Source organism: Fundulus heteroclitus, chromosome 10 (assembly GCF_011125445.2).
Source record: "Fundulus heteroclitus isolate FHET01 chromosome 10, MU-UCD_Fhet_4.1, whole genome shotgun sequence".
Taxonomy (NCBI): domain Eukaryota; kingdom Metazoa; phylum Chordata; class Actinopteri; order Cyprinodontiformes; family Fundulidae; genus Fundulus; species Fundulus heteroclitus.
This window is the reverse complement of record NC_046370.1, coordinates 12,399,849-12,418,637: the sequence shown is the minus strand read 5'-3', so window position 1 is coordinate 12,418,637 and position 18,789 is coordinate 12,399,849. Positions and strand designations below refer to the sequence as shown.

Sequence of the window (18,789 nt, the reverse complement as noted above, 5' to 3'; positions counted from 1 at the left end):
AAAAAAAATAAAAAAAAAAACAAAGCAACTGGACTTTTATTCTCCAGCTGAAGATGTTTCGCTTCCCGTCCTGGAAGCTTTCTCAATTCACAACCAAAACTATTGCTGTGTTGTATGTTTTTGAAAGTTGAAACCTAAGCCCTCCTCTGCTCAGGTTTCAACTTTCAAAAACTTACAACACAGCAATAGGTTTGATTCTTGCCAAGTTTCACCCCAATCCCCACCTCCATGAAGGTGACCACAACATTTCTCCTGTGAGCCAAGCACGCGATGAGCCCAACAACTCTCCATTGTGAGGTACGATCAGTTCCAGGTGAATCTACATGTGAATCTAAGCTCTAACTAGGCCTCCCCGGCAGGTCCATAAAGCTTGGAACTCCACACTACTCCAGACATTTTGAATTGAGAAAGTTTTCTGGATGGGAAGCGAAATGTCCTCAGCTTCAGAATAGAAGTCCAGTTGTTTTACTTTTAACCTTTTTTACGGAATACATGGAAAGCACGTTTAACACCTGCTCAAAGGTATTTTCAAAAGGGACTTTAAGAAAAAGTCTCATTGGAACACATATTCTAATTTGTTGACTACAATTTTATACCTGTCACTTTATATGATAAGAATCACCAGAACTGCTAATGAACAGTGAATGTGGCTTTTAAGGTGTTTAATAGGTATGTTAATATTTTCAGCTTTTTCTATTACAGGAGGAAAACTGGGGAAATCTGTTAAATCTTTTGACCCCAAGTCACACACACAAAAAAAAAAAAAAAATGATGGAAAATTCCTTTTAGATCTTGCCATAAAAATCTATAATTGATTTTTGTATTTTTCCTTTTCAATCTTCTTAATACGTCCACTACCCTTTTGTAGCATCTTTTGTGTTTTTACTTGGAATAAATTGAACTTGTTGCTTTGGCAACCTTTGTTCCATGTCCTCCAGTGAGGTTCTTTCACCACAAAGCCATGTATTGTGGTTAACTATGAGGCTTTTTTTTTCTTTTTCATTTTCTCACGGTTATTTGAAATCCTTTTCGTTATTTCTTTTTTTAGTAAAAGCTCCCTTAAGCTGGATTCAGTGCTGATTTCTGACACAGAAACCAACACATTCAATGTCCCATTTCTTCTATTGCAGCACAACCCTTACATACATTTTAAAGAAACGCATTCCAAAAACAAGAGCTATAATGAGAAAGGGATTACCTTTTTACATACAAATGGACAAATTCATGAGGCATAAAGAACAATGGGTCATCAAATACAGCTTTTTTATATTATCTATGTTCTTATTTTTGTGTTCTTATTTTCTAGAAAACCATTTATAGAAAGTTCTAAATGCTGTTTGTACTATTTATGCATTGCATATCTTCACATTTTCCCTTGACAGTCTATGCTCCATTTAAACGATTTTCTGGCTTGTGTTTCATTTAATAAACTGAAGGGGTATCAAAAAAAAAAAGCTGTAAGATAAAATGTGATAAAAAAATACGGAAAAACTAATTGGTCTCTAGAGTACTTTCCATTATCAAATTCCACACAAAGGACCAATTAAGCAAGTTTCACTTGTGCAAAGGTTTATTAAAAAAAACAACAACTAAAAAGCAAATTGAATAAAAAAAAAAATCATACCAAAGTGCAGATAATAAAACTTTTAGGATGATTTACATACTACCGTGTTACATAAGTTAGGTACAGGTGCAAGTCAATAAATTAGAAGATCGTAAAAATTAATGACATGTTCGTTTAAGTAATTCTATTGATATTTTCTGTAGGTTCATTACACACAAAGTGATTTCAAGTTTTCAATTAAAATTTTAAAAATTCAGTTTCTAAGCAAAAAAATAGTTTTAAATAAACTAACAGAATGATTTTTAATATAGAAGGGAAAAGTATGGTAAAAAAAAAAAAAGGTGGACACGCATCTTGCATAACTACATTTATTAGCTTTAAGCGGTAACTGTCAAAATTAACAGAAATAATAACTTGAAATACATCACTGCGTGATATTCAAATTTATTGCACTGCACCTGTATGTACATAGTTGCAATTTCATACAGGCTTTGTATTGGTCATTCATATTTCCCTTTCATTCAGAAAAAATAGCTTAACTTTTTAGGTTCTGTCACAACAATGGGGGTAGAAATCTTTATACTGCTGCGAGACATGAAATAAACTTCGGCTTTGACGGCATGGATATTAACCTCAGCTATGAGAATGATATGTCTATTGAGAACACAAGGAACAAATACTGTCCACATTTAAATTCATTCACTCCAACACCATTCTGAAGAACCTGACAAATGTCCAAACCTGGACCAGGACTCCAACCCCAGTCTCATCAGAGCAGATGTTTTCTTTTAATTCCTCGCCTGGCTTCCTCATGAAGTCATTATGTTCCCAGACGTCTCTCTCTGGGCCTGTGGGCCTGAAACTGCCTCGCTGGCAACCCGATTGGCTGCTTTTTGTATTTTTCCATTATTTCTCTGATTCGGAACAAGTTACTTCGGCCAATGGTGAAGTCGCACCTGCTGGCCCCCATCGCATAGCCCACCTCGCACTTCTTAGTGACGAGGCTGTAGCCCTCAGCTTTGGCTGTTACCCTGTACTCTCCAGGGTTCAATAGGCGCCAGTAATCACCATCAGCAGCTGTGGAGAAACCCAAACATAGAGCAGCTGAAAATTTTAGTCTTTTGTATTTGGTGCTGCAAATTTGAAACAAAAAATGTACGATTCCGTCCTTCTTGGATTTAAACCCCTTTCAAAGAGATACAACTAAAACTGTTGTCCCTGGCTATATGGGACATAGAAGGACACAGTGCCCCCCTCCCCTCACCCACACAGTGCCACACACAGCTGTATTACACTTTTCCTTCAGTTACACAATAGTAAAATGTGTATGGAAATATTTCTTGTCACAAAAAAACATGGATATAGAAACTAAAGAAGTGCAACTCATCACTTTTATTGAGGTAACACTGTTTTGAAACAACCTAAGCAATATGTCGATCAAGCAGACGACTCCAGGGAGGCCATCAATCAAGACTCAATCAAGAGTCTTTATTGTCATTATGTTACTTTAATAAAAATTTTGGTGAGACACCAGCTAAGAATTCACACATAACACAGACAAAAATCAAGACATAATGTTGAAGTTGAATGCAACGAAAACACCTCCCGAGGAGCTAAGTGTGCAAAAATCTAAATTTCAAGTGAAAGAACTATGCAATTTCCATCAATGTCCAAACAAACACTCCCCGAGAAGCTAGAAGTGTGCAAATAAACATCAGCATGTGAGAGACAGTGTAAATAATTCTCGATCGACTCAAGAACCCGTGGTACCAGAAGAATGTTTGTAAGTATGTAAACAGACATACTGTTTACTTACTTACAAACTGGGCTGGTGGTTTAATTTATTCTCAGCAGGGGACGTTTCTCCTCACAGCTTTGTAAAAGAAGTAGTTTTTAAGTGTACTTGTCTTTTGATTTGATGTTCCTGAACTGTTTTCCTCGTGGAAGTGTCACATACATCTGGCTGTTTTCATGGACTCTTGTAGCATAAACTATGCCTAGATCTTGTAGACAGCATCCCATAGCCCCCTGTGCTGACCTCACCAAAATAGAATATTGCCACTGTAATAATGAACGCTATGGTATTTTAGTGACCATTGAAATAATTGTTTTTATGTGTCTAATAAAAGCAACTAGATCATATTAAACTTTTGTGGTGTTGTGCCCAGCAGCTGAAGGAAATAGAGGGACTTAACGGCACCAGAGAACCAAAGAGACAGGTCAGAACTCTGAATCCCAGAATGTACTGAATTAACCTATTTTCATCACAGCTTCTAGGAAGGAGGGGTCACCGCTGGAATCTCCATGATGTCATGGCGCTATATAGCTCTAAAGAAAAAAATTATTGGATCCAAAGTAAAGTACAGTCTGCTGTCTGTGTGTCCAGTGACTGCACCCTGGTCGAAAATAAGGATGTCCACCTGAAATTGGTAATCTGAGCTCATGCAGAAAAATATCTTAGCATAGCTTACCCAAGCAGAGACAATGCCTCTAATTCCGTTTTTTTTTTTGTGCTACACTGAGAGAAGACGGCATTGAAACCACAACTCTGCATGTCTAACGCATGCGTCAGTCTGAGCAGACACTAGCCCCAGCCACTAGACCGAGCGGTCGCTGCGTCTTCTCTGATCGTCTGACCTGCCGAACTCAACAAGCTCTCCTGTTCATCAGAACAGTTCACTGTGAAAAGGTTGAGTCCAGGCAGAGAAAATTACTTTGGGATTAAAACTATTTAAAGAACGTTTATTTCATTGTAGTTTGCTTTCTGGAAGAACGGCCATCAACTATAAACAACTTAGATTAAAATGTCCAATATTTAACTGATTAACAATTTAATTGTGGGTCGATATGCCCAATTATAAATTCTCCACCCATATTCAGTTGACCTATACATTGATGAATAAATAATAGGTAAACTAACATTTCCTAAACCAAAATGTACATCCAGCAAATTACCTTCATTAAATTTATGGCTTCTAATAAATAAAGAGATTACACACTTTATCAATGTGAGGAAACATGTTTTAGGCTTTGTATGTCTAAGTGAATTATTAATCCTTTTCTGTGATGCTGTCACATAAAATGTGTAAGAAATATATTTGACTGTCTTTTGTTTAGTTTTGATGCAGATTGCTGTGGACAAAGTCATTGATAATGTGAAGAAACAATTATTAGACATGACTCCTTGTCTAATGGATAACTTCAGGCCCGCTCACATTTATTAATGGTCTGCTCTAATGGGGTGTTGGAAGTTATGCCTTTAATGCTCTGCTCACGTTTATGAAACATAATTGTTTTACATTACAGATTTAATTTGTAAAATGACTTATGAGTTTATAAACATATTAGCTGCCACTTCTGACAATCAAGACTCCCTCTTGTGTCATACAAAATATTTTATTTTGATCAAAGGAAAAATAGTATCCTGATTGATTCTGAAAGACAATTCAATGCAGAGGAAAACGTAGAGTCTTCATAATAAATACTCCTATATATTTGCGGACATCTTCTGAGGATGGCAAAGTTTTCCTGGAGGAGGAGGTGACTGACTCTGATTTCTTGGGATAATGATGTTTAACGTCCTTTCCGAAAATTAGATTTCACGCTCTACAAGTACAAAAGCACTTTAGCTTTAAAGGGTGAATGTTTGCAAACATTAAAAGAAACTGAGGACTCCTGGTCAATAGTTAAATTCTGCGACGGAAGCCTTCACAACCTTGGTTGATATCATAAGCTGATTCCGAACCAAACTCACTGTTCTGCTTGAGCACATTGTGCCCTTTTGTGGATGTCTTTTTTTCCACCATATACTTAAAAATCATCTTGCTGCATGAGTAACCCCTATCTGGGGATTATCTTATGTTTATTTAAACATAAAAAAACAAAATGGAAAGAAAATGTCACAGTATATAAAAATCACAGAGAGGAGACCTCATAAAGTCACTGTACGCACCAAAAGAAGAGTAAAAAATAAAAGATTACCTGTGCGAACATCATGACCAATGCCCTCTACAGAGATGATGGCGTTGGCTATTCCTCGCCCTTGTAGGTCCCTGACTACACCTTTGATACCACGATGCACCTGTGCACAGAAAGCATGAAGCATGTTTACTTTACAAAGCACCTGCTGCATAAATTCTTACCACGTTGGTTTCAACATGATTGCATTCGTTAAGTTTTATGATTTTCAGTAGAAGGAGAGCGCAGCATCGTATACTGCTGATCATCTGCTTGCTCCTCACGCAGCATCAATATTTAAACAGAAAACTGTGTCACGGCAGGATCCTCTGAAGACTGTATTTTTACAGAGAGGGAAAAAAAAAAAAAACTATGAGTGTGATTTTTTGCTAAGTTTTTTTTTTGGCTTGTTTGTTTTCATTGAAAGTGCATTTTTTTCATGCCTTATTCACATTTTTAAGACTTATATAATATATATTCCTCTTTGAAAAGGGAACAGCCTCATGCTTTCATGCTTTTTGGGGAGTGAGGAGATTTCAAGGCAGTGAGACCACATTTTGTGGCTCAAAAGGCATGAAGATAAGGATTCAAGTGTTTGTGAGTGAGAGATTTTACAGCTAAATTATTCATTCCGCTGAAAAAAAATTCACATTAGAAACACAAACTTCACTACACCTATTTGTTTATTTATTTATTTTTTTTACTTTAAAGCAGGGTTAGGATTGAAAACCAAATCCTAATCTAACACAGCACAGTTTAGTTAGTCACCTGAAAATCATAAGAGTGTGGCACAACTGCGGGGGTAACTGCACATAGCTGTCCACCTAAACTGACCTAATCTGACAGAATGTCCAATGAGAGCATTAATCAGAAGCAGGTTAAAGTAATGTGGTATCTCTGGAGGAGCTGCAGAGACTGACAGTTCAGTTCATCATGCTGTGGAGATGCTTTTCTTTATCAGACACACGGAAGCTAGTCATAGCTGATGGGAGAATGGGTGAAGCTTAATACAGGACAAAGCTGGAAGAAAACCAAATTAGAGGCCGCAAAAAAAGTTGAGATTCCGGCTGATTTTTACCTTCCAGGTTATAAACAACCCCAAACATATAGCCACAACTATGCTGCAAAAAGGGAACACTTTATTCAGATTAAGTATACCAGAACATAGCATACTTCAAATGGAAATATATATATATATATATATATATATATATATATATATATATATATATATATATATATATATATATATATATATATATATATATATATATAAAAAACACAGTAATAATAAAAAAACTAATAAAAAAAACATCCAAAAAGGTTAGCATCATAATACAGCTTGAGTATACTATAACTCAAAAATGCCAGGGGTTTATAACAATAAAATACATCAGGTTTCTAAGAATAAATTAAACGTTTTTAAAGAGATGGCAGGTTTTTATTGCTTTCCCATTTGTACTGTCTTTTACTGAGGAGACTTAATGTAAAGTAAGTAAAATCTTATTGAAATGATACATACTTAAATACGTGTCTGGTCTAGATTACAGATTACAGCATTTTAAAATGGCTCAGTCAAGGTCCAGACATATGTGGCAAGACTTGAAAATTACTTTCCATAGATGTTTTAAAATCAAATTAATTGAGCTTGAAGTATTTTGCAAACAGGACAGTAAGAAAATCTTAGTCTCTAGATGTGCAAAATTGGATGGATTTCTGTTTGACTCTTCTGTAAGGATATAAGGGAAAATGAAAACTGATGACACACGAGGTTGAATAAAAGTAAAATTAAATAACAAAATGCATTTCAAGGGGTATAAATACACTAGCAAAGTATTATAATTACGCAGTTTAGTGAGAGGAATGCCGAGGACAAAATGAGTGTTACAGGGGCTGAATTAACTCCGTACCTGCTCCATGAAAACAAGGAGAGACTCTCGATTGTTCTCCCACTCCTCAGGCAGCTCGCTTTCATGGGGGAATTTGTCACAACCTACATACATCGACAGCTCAAAGCAGTTGGTGTGCAGGTAGCTGAAATCATTCATACCTGAAAACAAAGATACACACATCCTTTAAGTATCTGAATGCTGACATGCAGGCTAAATCTGTGATGATGGCTAAGGAAGAAAATTAATTTGAGATGCATTTGCCCTCTTTGTTCTGTTTATGTTGTTTGTCTGAGCTGTTAGCTGACACTTGAGGCTAAAATCTAAAAATAGGGTTACAGTACTGCAGATGCTCTCATGTGCGCTCCATAGGAAATGGCTCAAAGGCTGAATATGAAGCTGAAAAAAACACAACACTGTGTTAGGATTAGTGACAAAACCCGCTGCTGGATATGGACACTAACTGCCGGCCGCAGTGTGCCAAGACGCCCCGTTGATGGTTCCGTCCTCCTTGGCGAAGTCTTCTGTGTGACAGACCCGTCGGCTGGCATCAGTCATCAGGCGGTGGGTGGAGGCGTAGGAGAAGGCCAGCCACCGGAAGACGTGTTCGTCGGGGGTGGGGGTCTGCTCCCTGGTCACCCCCTGGGAGCGGGTTCTGTCATATGGGAAGGTCACCACCAGCTCGCCTCCCTGGAGGTTCCCACCCAGCACAAAGGGCATTTTCTCCATCCATGCTATCAGGGCTCGCGTCTCCAAGGCAACCTGCAACGGGGGCATACAAGAGGCATGGATAATGTAATTAGCACGATCATCTCAGCACTGTGATTGCTAATTTAACTCCCTCTTGCTAAAATAATCTGTGCTCTCAAGGGGGGCTGATAAAGCTATCAAGAAGGGGCTGTTTACAGTCCGTGTAAGCATGTCAAGCGTAATTAATCTAATAGGTAAAACCACTATTTGCATTCGACTGCGAGGAATTTCCCATGTTGTTGGGGCTCAAAGCAACGAAACCAGCATTCCTATCTGCAAGCGCTGCCAGTCAGTGGGGCAAACAAGGATAGGATTCACAGCTCTGTGTGCACAGATGGGAATCCCAGCTCTGCAGCTGCAGCAGCTATTCTTGAGGCTCAGCGTGACTCATCCATGGCTCCCGCTTAACGTCAAAATACTCGCGAGGGTGAGCTTTTAATAGCCAGCTCGGTGTATTTCCGTATAGCTCACGGCTTCTTCGTCATACACAGCAAACTCATCATCCGCCTCTCCCAAAATAGACAAGTTGCTGATGGGCCCTCGTGACTGCTTTACCCTTTTCAAACGGCTGATGTTCTCCGCTGTGAGATGTGTTTGTTTTCTGGGGGGGGGGGAAGAAGCAGGAAAAGAACACAATAGCATCCTTGAGTAAGCCGTTGCCTCTAACCCCATCTATGCATATGTGTGTGTGTAAAATGGTATCGGTAATAACTATATGTGTGTGCGTGTTCCTTCCTTTTGATTTTTTATGTTTGACATTAAAATTGCACAAAATCATACATCTTTTTTTGGCCACCTGACCACAGCGTGCTGGCAGCGTGTTCATATCTTTGGGGTCCCTTCTGCATATAAACAGTCTCCCCTCCTGTTCCCTCCCCTTTTGTTTCTATTCTACTGTGGAAGAAGTAGGTACTTACATTATCCAGCATTTTTTGATGCCATATTCATTTTTCTTAGCCGTTTGCTTGAGATTTTATTTTATTTTTTATTTAAAAGAGGACAGTGTACATTAATCAACACTAAAACAATGTAAATGTACCTGAGTTAGATAAAAAGGGGGGTCAAGTGTGAATGAACAAAGTTTGAACCCCCACAGTGTCTGAGCAAGTCATTGACAACGCAGAGGCTGGAAACCATATTATACACACAGACGCACATGTCATACTGTTACCATGACTTAACTGCATTTCATCAGATACCATAGAAAGTACCAGCATGACATTTTCTCTGTGTGATTGGAGCATAGGTTAATACAGCACTGTCCATCCCCCACAACAGCTGGATGAAATAAAGCCCCTACCCCTTTTCCTCATGTACCAGAAAGACATCTTTGGATGTTTGGAAATATTTCCGATCTCAAAGATTTTTAGGAAACTAAACAAGCATTGTAAATCTATCAGGTTCTGATGATTCTGAGTAGGACCAATGGGCAGACAGGATCTTGGGAGCAACATGGTGGATTAAAGGAATTTAATGGAAACAAATAAAGGAAACAAAAACTTACTAGGGGAAACAAGTAAATAACAGAACAAGAAGCACCTAGGTAGAATCAGATAGAGTAACAGACCATCAGGAAGTACAAAGGATGATGAACAGAGACAAATCAGGAGCTTAAATAACAGATGAAACAGTTGAGTGGAATGAGCATGATAAGCAGCCATCAGTGGGGTGTATGAGCTGGATTGTGAGTGTGAATGATCATGAAAACAAGGAAGCAGAGGGAGAGAGACTAATTAACACATACAGAGCTGAGCTTGGAAACAAAGAAACTATCAGTGGGAGAAGATAAGCTAAGATGAGCAGGAATAAACTGGAGGACTAGAAGAAGAACAAGGAAATTAACTAATAAGACAACATTTATCTAATAATAAAGAACCCTTTATGTGGCAAAAACCAAAGAACAACGAGGAAATAATCAGAATAAAGACACAAAGAAAATTAAAACCCAGAGATTGGGACACTTATCCATCTTATCAAGGTAATAGCATTTAAACTGCAATTGATAAGCTCCACACTGGTTGTGGCTTTATTTGCAGGAACAAATAAAAGCAATTACAACATTCAACTTAATTCAACGCATTTCAGTGCAGTTTAACAAGTCTAAGAAGAAACTGAAATATCCCGTTATACCTGCTTGTTCTAGACATTCGTGTTGATACCTTGATACATGAAACCTTGGTATTTTCACACAAGGTTGTACTGGGAGAATCTCACACTAGCCCATTGCAGGGGTTCCCAAAGTGGGGCTCACAAGACACCGTGTGGGGGTTGGGATATGAAAATGATGATCCAAAATTTCTGACTTTACAATGTTGGTGTATACTTGTTTTAAAATGGCAAATTTCTACCTTTTTTAATGGAAAAAGAAACATTCTAAAAAATGTATGACTGTTCAGCACCAGAAAACATCCACATTTTTTCTTGCAAAAATGTGACATTAATAAAAATTTATTTTGGAAGTGCACTCCTCTTTGGCAAATAATTTATATTCTTTAATCTCCAGTAGCTATAATACCAATTTTCTTTTAATTTTGGAAATTATGACAATAAAGTCATAATATTAGGTGTACAGGAATAAAGAACATTACGAGAAGAAAGTCACGCATTCATTTGCACAATTATTTCAAAGCCCTGACTCTAGTAATATGTTGATGCTGATTTGCTGGGGTAAAAAAGTCACAAATGTTCTTATTTGTGAAATCTATACAAAAGCATAACTTTACAAAATGCTCCACATTCCTAATTTGAACAGAATGGAAAGACTGAACTTTCTTATAAAAGTACTACTCTATTCTTGCAATTTTATCACTTCATTCTCATAATTTACCAAAAGAAAAATATACCCCTGACCCCACTCCGCCAAAAGGGGGTCGTTATTTTGTTGGTCGCAGGCTGATTAGTTTTGGAACCCTTGCTCTATTATTAAACTCAAGACAGTGAAAGGCCTTTTTTTATATATAAGAAATGCAACTAAAAATATTGGTGTAGCATATGGGACATCACAGAAATGTTCCTGGTTATTCTTGAGCTGAATCCCAGGGAGAAGCTTGCTGTGTGATGGGTTAATAGCGAATAAAATTAGCTGCTCTTTTCATGTGTGCAATCTGTTCTAGTCTGTGTGTTTTCTTCATCAGCCTGCTTCAGCATGTAGTTTCAACTAAGTGAAAATCTGTGTGAAACATGCACTAAATCAGCTGCTGGTGCGCTTAAATACACTTTTACATCTGTTGAAATTCTAAATTGTATACACAGCACAACAGACATTCAGTACAACTTACTGAGGCGTTCTTGGACAGGTACCACTCTGGGGTGGGGATGTGGTGGTTGAGCATTTTGCGAGGAATCCACTTTTTTGCCTCCGCCTCCCAGAGAATGGAGTTGAGGTCAGGAAAGTTGTGGTGAATATCAATGCCATCATTAGTCCATCGACCAAGAGACCAGCCGCTGAGCTCTGAGCCCTGAGTTAAAGAGTATAACAGTATGTTATAGATGTAGATGTGAATGATGGTGGTTAAAGTAAAGTGTGTGGCTTAAGGTCCATCCAAAACAGGTGATGTTAGTGTATATTGCAATAAAAACATTACTTGCAAGAAATACTTAAAAAATGTATATGTGTTAATTTGTTTCTGGTTTTGATTCTTATCAAACATAGACCATATAATAGAACATGAATAGTGGAAAAAACTAAAATTTATCATTTCCATCTAAAAAAGGTTTTTACAGAAAATGTTGTTTCTGGCCAAAATTTCCTGATTTTAATGATGAAAGATTGTTGGTTTGGGTGGCATGACCTAAGATTAATATCACTATATATTTTTAATGTATTGCAATGCGGAATATCCCAATATCTTAGTTTCGTAGGTTAACTCCAGAAACCTTTGTGATTCATAATTACAGTATTATGAGTCAAGGCGTTCCAAAGGAAGACCGGCACAGACGGGAAAACACCAGAGCAGAAATAAGATTAAAAGCTGTACACACAAAGTATCTTCATAAGTGAACACACAAGTTTATATTGGTTCATCAATGTTGATGATGTGCATTTACTGGCAAGTACAGAGTGTTAGCAGAGTCAGTTGCAGGATACATACTTGGTTTGCTCTCATATTTCATCGATAAATGAAATCGATGTGACCACATTAATGAAAACAACTGCTCTGGAGGTGTGACTTGTTTTCATCTACTGATATAATCATTGCTTTTTATCTTGGCCTTCTACTATCCATTAAATCCATCCATGGTTCATACCCGCTTATACGTGCAGGGTCACGGGGGGACTGGTGCCCATCTCCAGTGGTCAACGGGCAAGAGAGAAAGGGCCTTTTAATATTTTAACTGAAACATGTTTCAAAGTTAAATTATATTACAAAATACGGCTCAGGTGTAGTCATTGTTCACTTCACCTCTTCCACTGGATAATTTAAACTTGTTCTCATGCACCACACACTCACAACAGACCTGCAAGTTGAGCTTACACAGCCTTGTTCTCGCCGCAGACCAGTTAATGAAATGAGGTCACTAATGGGTGTCTTGCAGACGTACCGCTTCAAAGGCTTTGTCGTACCCATCGGGGTTGACTGATGGCAATAAGTGGATTCTGGTCTCCTCCACCAGGTGACGGATCCGCTGGTTGCCAGATAGATACTCCAGACACATGAACTGCATGAGCAGGAGGAGGAGCTCTCGCCCCAGCACCTCGTTTCCGTGTGATCCTGCCGTGTAACGAAACTCCGGTTCTCCTGGTCAACAGAGAGGGACAAAGAGGTAAATTGGACAACACCTACGACAACCTAGGCAGAAAATATGACATCATGAGCTTTTTATGTTTTTCTGTAATGAAAATATGCCTTATATGTCTTACCAATTTAAAGCATAATTTAGCATTTAAAGCACTCACCGACTTCATGTTCGCCAGGGTTGTCAGAGATCTCAATGGCATACAGTTTGAGGCCGCTTTGGGACTTTCCTATGTTATAGATCCGGGTGATGTTGGGGCACATTTCATTAACCACCTTCATTAGCTGTGGAAGGTAAATCATGAAGCATTAGCTCCTGACACGCCATCCAAGACCCTGACACACTAATGTGTGAAACCGTTCTTTGTCAAGTTGAGCAGAGATACTCGACAGGCGAGAAGATCATTTCAAAACAAATCTTTTGTGACCAAAGTGCTTTACAAAGAATAAACATAAAAAAACTAATATAAAAGCAATAAAATGCTATAAAGTATCACAGATATAAAATATGTAAACTATCCAAAAATAAGCAATTGAAACCAACAAATGAGAAGGATTAAGTAGATTTTACAGTAAATATCTTACTTATAGTTCCTTTAATGCCAGGTGAAAGGAAAAGGTAAATGCTTTTCAATATTTTTCAGAAATAAAAATCTGTGGGGTATATAGTGCATGCATATTCAACCCCGTTTAATGTGATGCCCCAGGCATACACTACTGTAAAGTAGGATTTTTCCATTTACAAATTGCCTTGTTTGCTTTTTCACACCTTAAAGTTTCAGTCAAATTTTAATACCAGACAATACGAGACCACGTGAATAAAAATAGTTTAAAATTAGGATTTCATTAACTAATAGAAAAGCATCTTCCAAAGCAACAACGACTCTATGCGATAATATATAGTCCCTTGTTAAGTTATTATATATCAATAACTTTTTTGTGGAATTTTAGTAGCCTCACGCAGGCCTGTCAGAGAATCACTTAAATAGAAACTGTGTGCCAATATGAAGTCAGCTAAAAGATCTCAATAAAGCAACACATCATTTCCTCATCCTAAAAAACTGAGAAAACCAAATTATTGATATTTATCATTATTGTCATCATCGACAAATGGAAAAAAAAAATTCTCCATTTGTGGAGAACCTTTCTGGTCTGGCCAATCAAAACTACACCAAGAGCAAAAGAACAGGAAGCAAATCAAAGACTCATCCAGCAGGTCACAAAAAAAACATTAGATTTAAAACAAACAACTAAAAAGCACTGCAGACTTCACTTACCTCAGTCAAAGTCAAAGGTCATAATTTAACAATAGGAAAATATTGTTCTATCTTATGAGCCACATTTTGATACTGGAACAAACAGGTCCAACAACAGCGGTACTTGTAAAGGAAATCGAAACCTTTTACTATCCCATCTGAAATAACAACCCTTTTAATATAAAAGTTTTATGTTATGTTATCTGTTCAGATCATCCCATCTTTAAAGATTTTCAACTTCATCCCAGAGGATGAGTTATAAGTTGGTATAACGTGGAAGCAGTGAAGAGACACAGAGTCTCTATTGTACCTGCTGCTATCATTATGCTTAATAGTATAAAACCATGAGAACTGCTGCCTGCATGACTTCACAATGCTGTGGTGTGATGCTGACTAATCACACTTGGGTTGTTCTGTCCTGTTTTCATTTTAATACAGTGTACTGCATGTGTGGCACTGTGAATTGTTTTTTAAACTGTGCTGTTTTATGTATGAACATGCTGCAAATCAATTTCCCACTGGGGGCAATAAAATGACTGCTGATCATTGATTGAAAGAGACTTCAAAAGCCGAGGGGATGTTTCAGAGAATTTTACAAGGAGAAAAGTACTGCTGACAAAAAAACAACAGCTCAGCTCACATTTTCCAAAAAAAAAAAAATAAATAAATCCTGATGATCCCCCCAAGACTTTTGGGAAAACACTCCGTAGACTTACGGGGCAAATGTAGAACTTTTTGAAAGGTTTACCTCCTGTTAAATCTGCAAAACTAACATGGTATTAAAAACTAACAAAAAAAATAACATCACAGTCTAACATTGTGGAGGGAGTGGCCATTGGTGATGGATTAATGAATTCTGTCCTCTACCAGAAAATCTCCTGCAATTAGTTTAAAAGCTTAAGCTCAAGAGCACTTAGGTTAAGCTGGAGGACAATGATCAAAAGCACACCAGCAAGTCCACTTAAGACAAAAAAAAAAAAAAAGAAAACAAAGCAAGACACAGAAAAAAGAAAACAAAACAGTTTCAGAGTGACCTAGTCAAAGTCCACATTTTGATATGACTGAGATGATGTGGCCTTAAACATGTAATTTTTGTTAAAAAAAAAAAAATGTGGCGGATCTCCAAAGGAGAGTTGGTAAATTCCTCAGAGTTGAAAAAGACTGATCGCCAGCTATTGAACATAATTGATGGCAGATGCTGCTGCTACAGGTAGCATAACCATTTGTTATGGTTGGAGGTCAACAGGGCAAGGTTGGTTTAGATAATATATATTTTTTAAATAAATGAAATTGGCAATTAAAAATCTTTGGTATACATCTGGACAAATTGTATGAGGGGGGCACTGCGTATTCAGTGTTTATTTGTATGTAAAGGATTCTGATAAATGAGTTATTCAAACAGACATTCACTAATCTGATTACATATAAAACTCTTGTACTGAGCTTGACATTATGTAAGACAAACTTAAAATGGTTTAACCTTATTGTTGCATTTTCTGGAGAAAATGTTTTTTTTTTTTACTTTTAAGTCTAATAATGGGTTCTTGTGCTGAACAAACACCACATTTTGGAGCCTTCAGAGACAAAGTGGCCAGAGCCGTGTCACAGAGCTTATGTAGTTTCCCTGCAGCCAGCTTTGAAGAAGCAGTCAGAGCAATTATGAAGACAGGCTCATGCAGGAATTGATTAAAATAGCAACAATTATCATTTACCCGCATGGATGTCAGCGGTCACACAAAGAAGTGCGGCAGGAAAAAAGACCAACCAGCTGTTAGATGGAGCTGCTGCATCCATGGCCACAGCAGCTGCTGAAGTGGTTAGGCAGTCGGGTGTGACTGGGTTTTAATTAAGTGCAGGTTAAATCTTGACTTCACTGAGCAAGTAAATCACTAAACAAATGTCAGGTTTGTCGATGGTATAAAGGATTACAAGACAGGGGTGAAAGTCCTGCTCTCACTTCAATAAAGCAGAGAATTCCCTGGATAAATATACCTGCAAAGTATTATTTACAAGAATCAATACAAAGCATTCTGTCTTTTAGGCGCTATATTTCCTGTCTTACTTTGTTACATGGGAGTCTTTATGTTTTTCCCTATACAGACATATTAAAATTTAACAGGATAATTAGATTTTTTTTTGGACTCTGCACTGTGTGATAAATACAAATACAATAGCTTCCACTTGGAAGAACCTCGACGGGACTTTATTGTTCCTCCTGAAGCGACAGTATTCCCAAGGATAGCGTGGTTGTGGTCAAAGAAAAAGACAGGCCTTAAGCTGTACAAGGAATATATTTTACACTCTGTTACTCTCCAGGGGCTTGTATATTTATGAGACTTGAAAGTTCTGTTAAAAAAAAATAAAACTATTAAGACTGCTGCATACTATAGCAGGAAGAGGCACGCTTTCTGGTGGCTAGACGAAGAGGCGAAATGTCAAAGGTGGAAACGCTTTTGAAAAGGAGTTTTGAAAACAGTCCTCTCTTTTATTTAAAGCCCTATTGAGCTTGAGCACAGAGTGGAACACATTAGCCGTAAAGGGTAAAAAGAGAAAAGCAAAGAAACACAGTCCATTAATTCACTTTGATATTTCTGCGGTAGCATTTGTGGGAGTCGAATCGGGGGGGAAAAAAAGCTGTTTCACGACGAGTCGCTCAATATCTAAAGAATATTTCCTATTCGTAAAGGCAAACAGCAGCTCAGGCCACGTTTTCTCTAGACTGCATTACAGGCGATTACCATTCACAGCGCTTGTACTATCACAGCCACTCAGAGGAGCCGTGCACAGTGACAAATACAGCTGTCCTCCTTCTTGGTACAAACAGGCGTCTGCTTGTGACAACTATATGAATAAGTAATGACACAACCCTGAAGATGCTTTATGCATTTTTATGCAGCTCCGAGTGCTCGCTTCATTTGTTCTGCCGCATTCTTTGCTCTTGTAAAGGACACCGCTGGGCTCGTTTCGTCTCACAGTTTGCACGCTGTGTTTTATTGCTCTATGCACCTGGTCTCCGTGCGGAATGAGAAATAAGATCCTGGCCCTTTTAGCCAGGTAATATCTGTTTACATAGCTTACCTGCCTCATCTCTTTGTAGCTGTGGTGCCTGAAGTCCAAGTCATCCGTTGTTATGACTTCATTGCGTCTGTGATAGTAATTGTTAGGATCTGGAACCAGATTAGGAACAGTTACAGATATTCAGAGATCTAAAGAAGAGTACATACCTTTATTAAGAATGCTGGATCAGCTAAAGAAGTGAAGAAAGCTTAGTCCACAGTAAAAAAAGAAAGTTTGTTGGTTTTTTTTCCCCCCCTTGAGTAATGGAGTGGAATATGGATAAATGGGTTGGGGCCATAAAGTTAAAGCCCTCAATTTACAGGTCTGTCTACAATTTTTCCTCCTTAGCTATGATCATAAGGAAAAGATCAAGACCCCATAATGAAGCAATCGAAATGACCTTCCATAGGGTGACTGGGCTTAGATTTAGAGATAAGCTGAACAGCTTCATCATCTGTGGGGCAGCTCTGAGCAGAACCCCCCTTTCTTTGTAATGAAAGGGGTCAGTTGCCATCTGATCAGGATACATATCTGATGCCTCTCAACAATATTCAATGGATGGATGGATGGATGGATGGATGGATGGATGGATGGATGGATGGATGGATGGATGGATGGATGGATGGATGGATGGATGGATGGATGGATGGATGGATGGATGGACAGGATATGAACATGAAAACTAGGAAAATAGCAGAACATATTTTTCTTATGGCCAGACATCATTTACTGGAGGTCATCTAACCTTTACTAAACATTACCTGAAGTTTCTCTTGTTAGCTTGGCTGGCAATCTATCTATATTTAGTGCCAATGCTTTAAAAGTCATGATTATGGTCTGTTTGTAAACATCTGAAAGCAGTTTGGTTGATGTATTTCTGTTATGAATCATTTCAGCAGCTGTCAGTATACTATACTAGTATATAATACTATTAGCTTTTCATTATACACTCTACTGAAATAAAAAAAAACACCTTGTAAAAGACACTCGCATTCATACTGTGGTTTATGCCAGTGTTTATGTGTACTTTGGATAGGATGGATTCGTTGGGTTGGATTTGTTTACAGTTAAACCCTGGATTAACTGTGTTAATATTGGTAGCAATAAAAAGAAACACGCAGCCCATTTAGATTTTTCAAACCGAATGTCCAAGGAACTAAAGCCACGCTGGGGTTTTGTAGAGTTGTATCTTCTACAGTTCCATCTCTCAGAGAGCAACAATAGATTTTAAAAAAGTCACTCCCATCATTCAAGAATTACACATTACTAATTAAAGATCTTCCATAAACATCATCCCAGTTAACCAACAGTGTCCAACTTTCATCCAGGCCAAGCCTTAGAACAAGCCCCGTCACCTGGCAGAGGACAGCCAAGGATCTCCGCTCTCATACAGACACTGCCGCCGTAAAACCACGAGCGGGGGTTGACTCGAATGTACCGGGCCACCACAGGTGATGGAAAGATGTTCCGGACGGGGATTTCTTTTTCTCTGTTGCCGCTGAATATCTACTAAGGCAAACACAGGGTGAACAAACAGTCAAGGTGTGAAGGACAAAGGATAATGCTCTTCTTTCAACAAC

The 18,789-nt window shown here is 38.1% G+C and overlaps 1 protein-coding gene across 2 annotated transcripts in view; it reads right to left on the bottom strand.

The window, feature by feature from the left end:
* Positions 1–1,552: 1,552 nt before the first annotated feature.
* Positions 1,553–18,789, bottom strand: part of cpxm2 (carboxypeptidase X (M14 family), member 2) — a 42,889-nt gene continuing 25,652 nt past the window's right edge. For both annotated transcript variants that reach the window (XM_012862822.3, XM_036142027.1), the window contains exons 6-14: positions 18,565–18,715; positions 17,231–17,319; positions 13,058–13,181; positions 12,703–12,899; positions 11,439–11,618; positions 7,875–8,172; positions 7,432–7,571; positions 5,546–5,645; positions 1,553–2,641 (exon numbers count right to left, since the gene is read on the bottom strand). In XM_012862822.3, the coding sequence (XP_012718276.2) occupies positions 2,385–2,641; positions 5,546–5,645; positions 7,432–7,571; positions 7,875–8,172; positions 11,439–11,618; positions 12,703–12,899; positions 13,058–13,181; positions 17,231–17,319; positions 18,565–18,715 (1,536 nt within the window). In that variant the 3' untranslated portion in view covers positions 1,553–2,384. The remainder of the gene's footprint in view (positions 2,642–5,545; positions 5,646–7,431; positions 7,572–7,874; positions 8,173–11,438; positions 11,619–12,702; positions 12,900–13,057; positions 13,182–17,230; positions 17,320–18,564; positions 18,716–18,789) is intronic.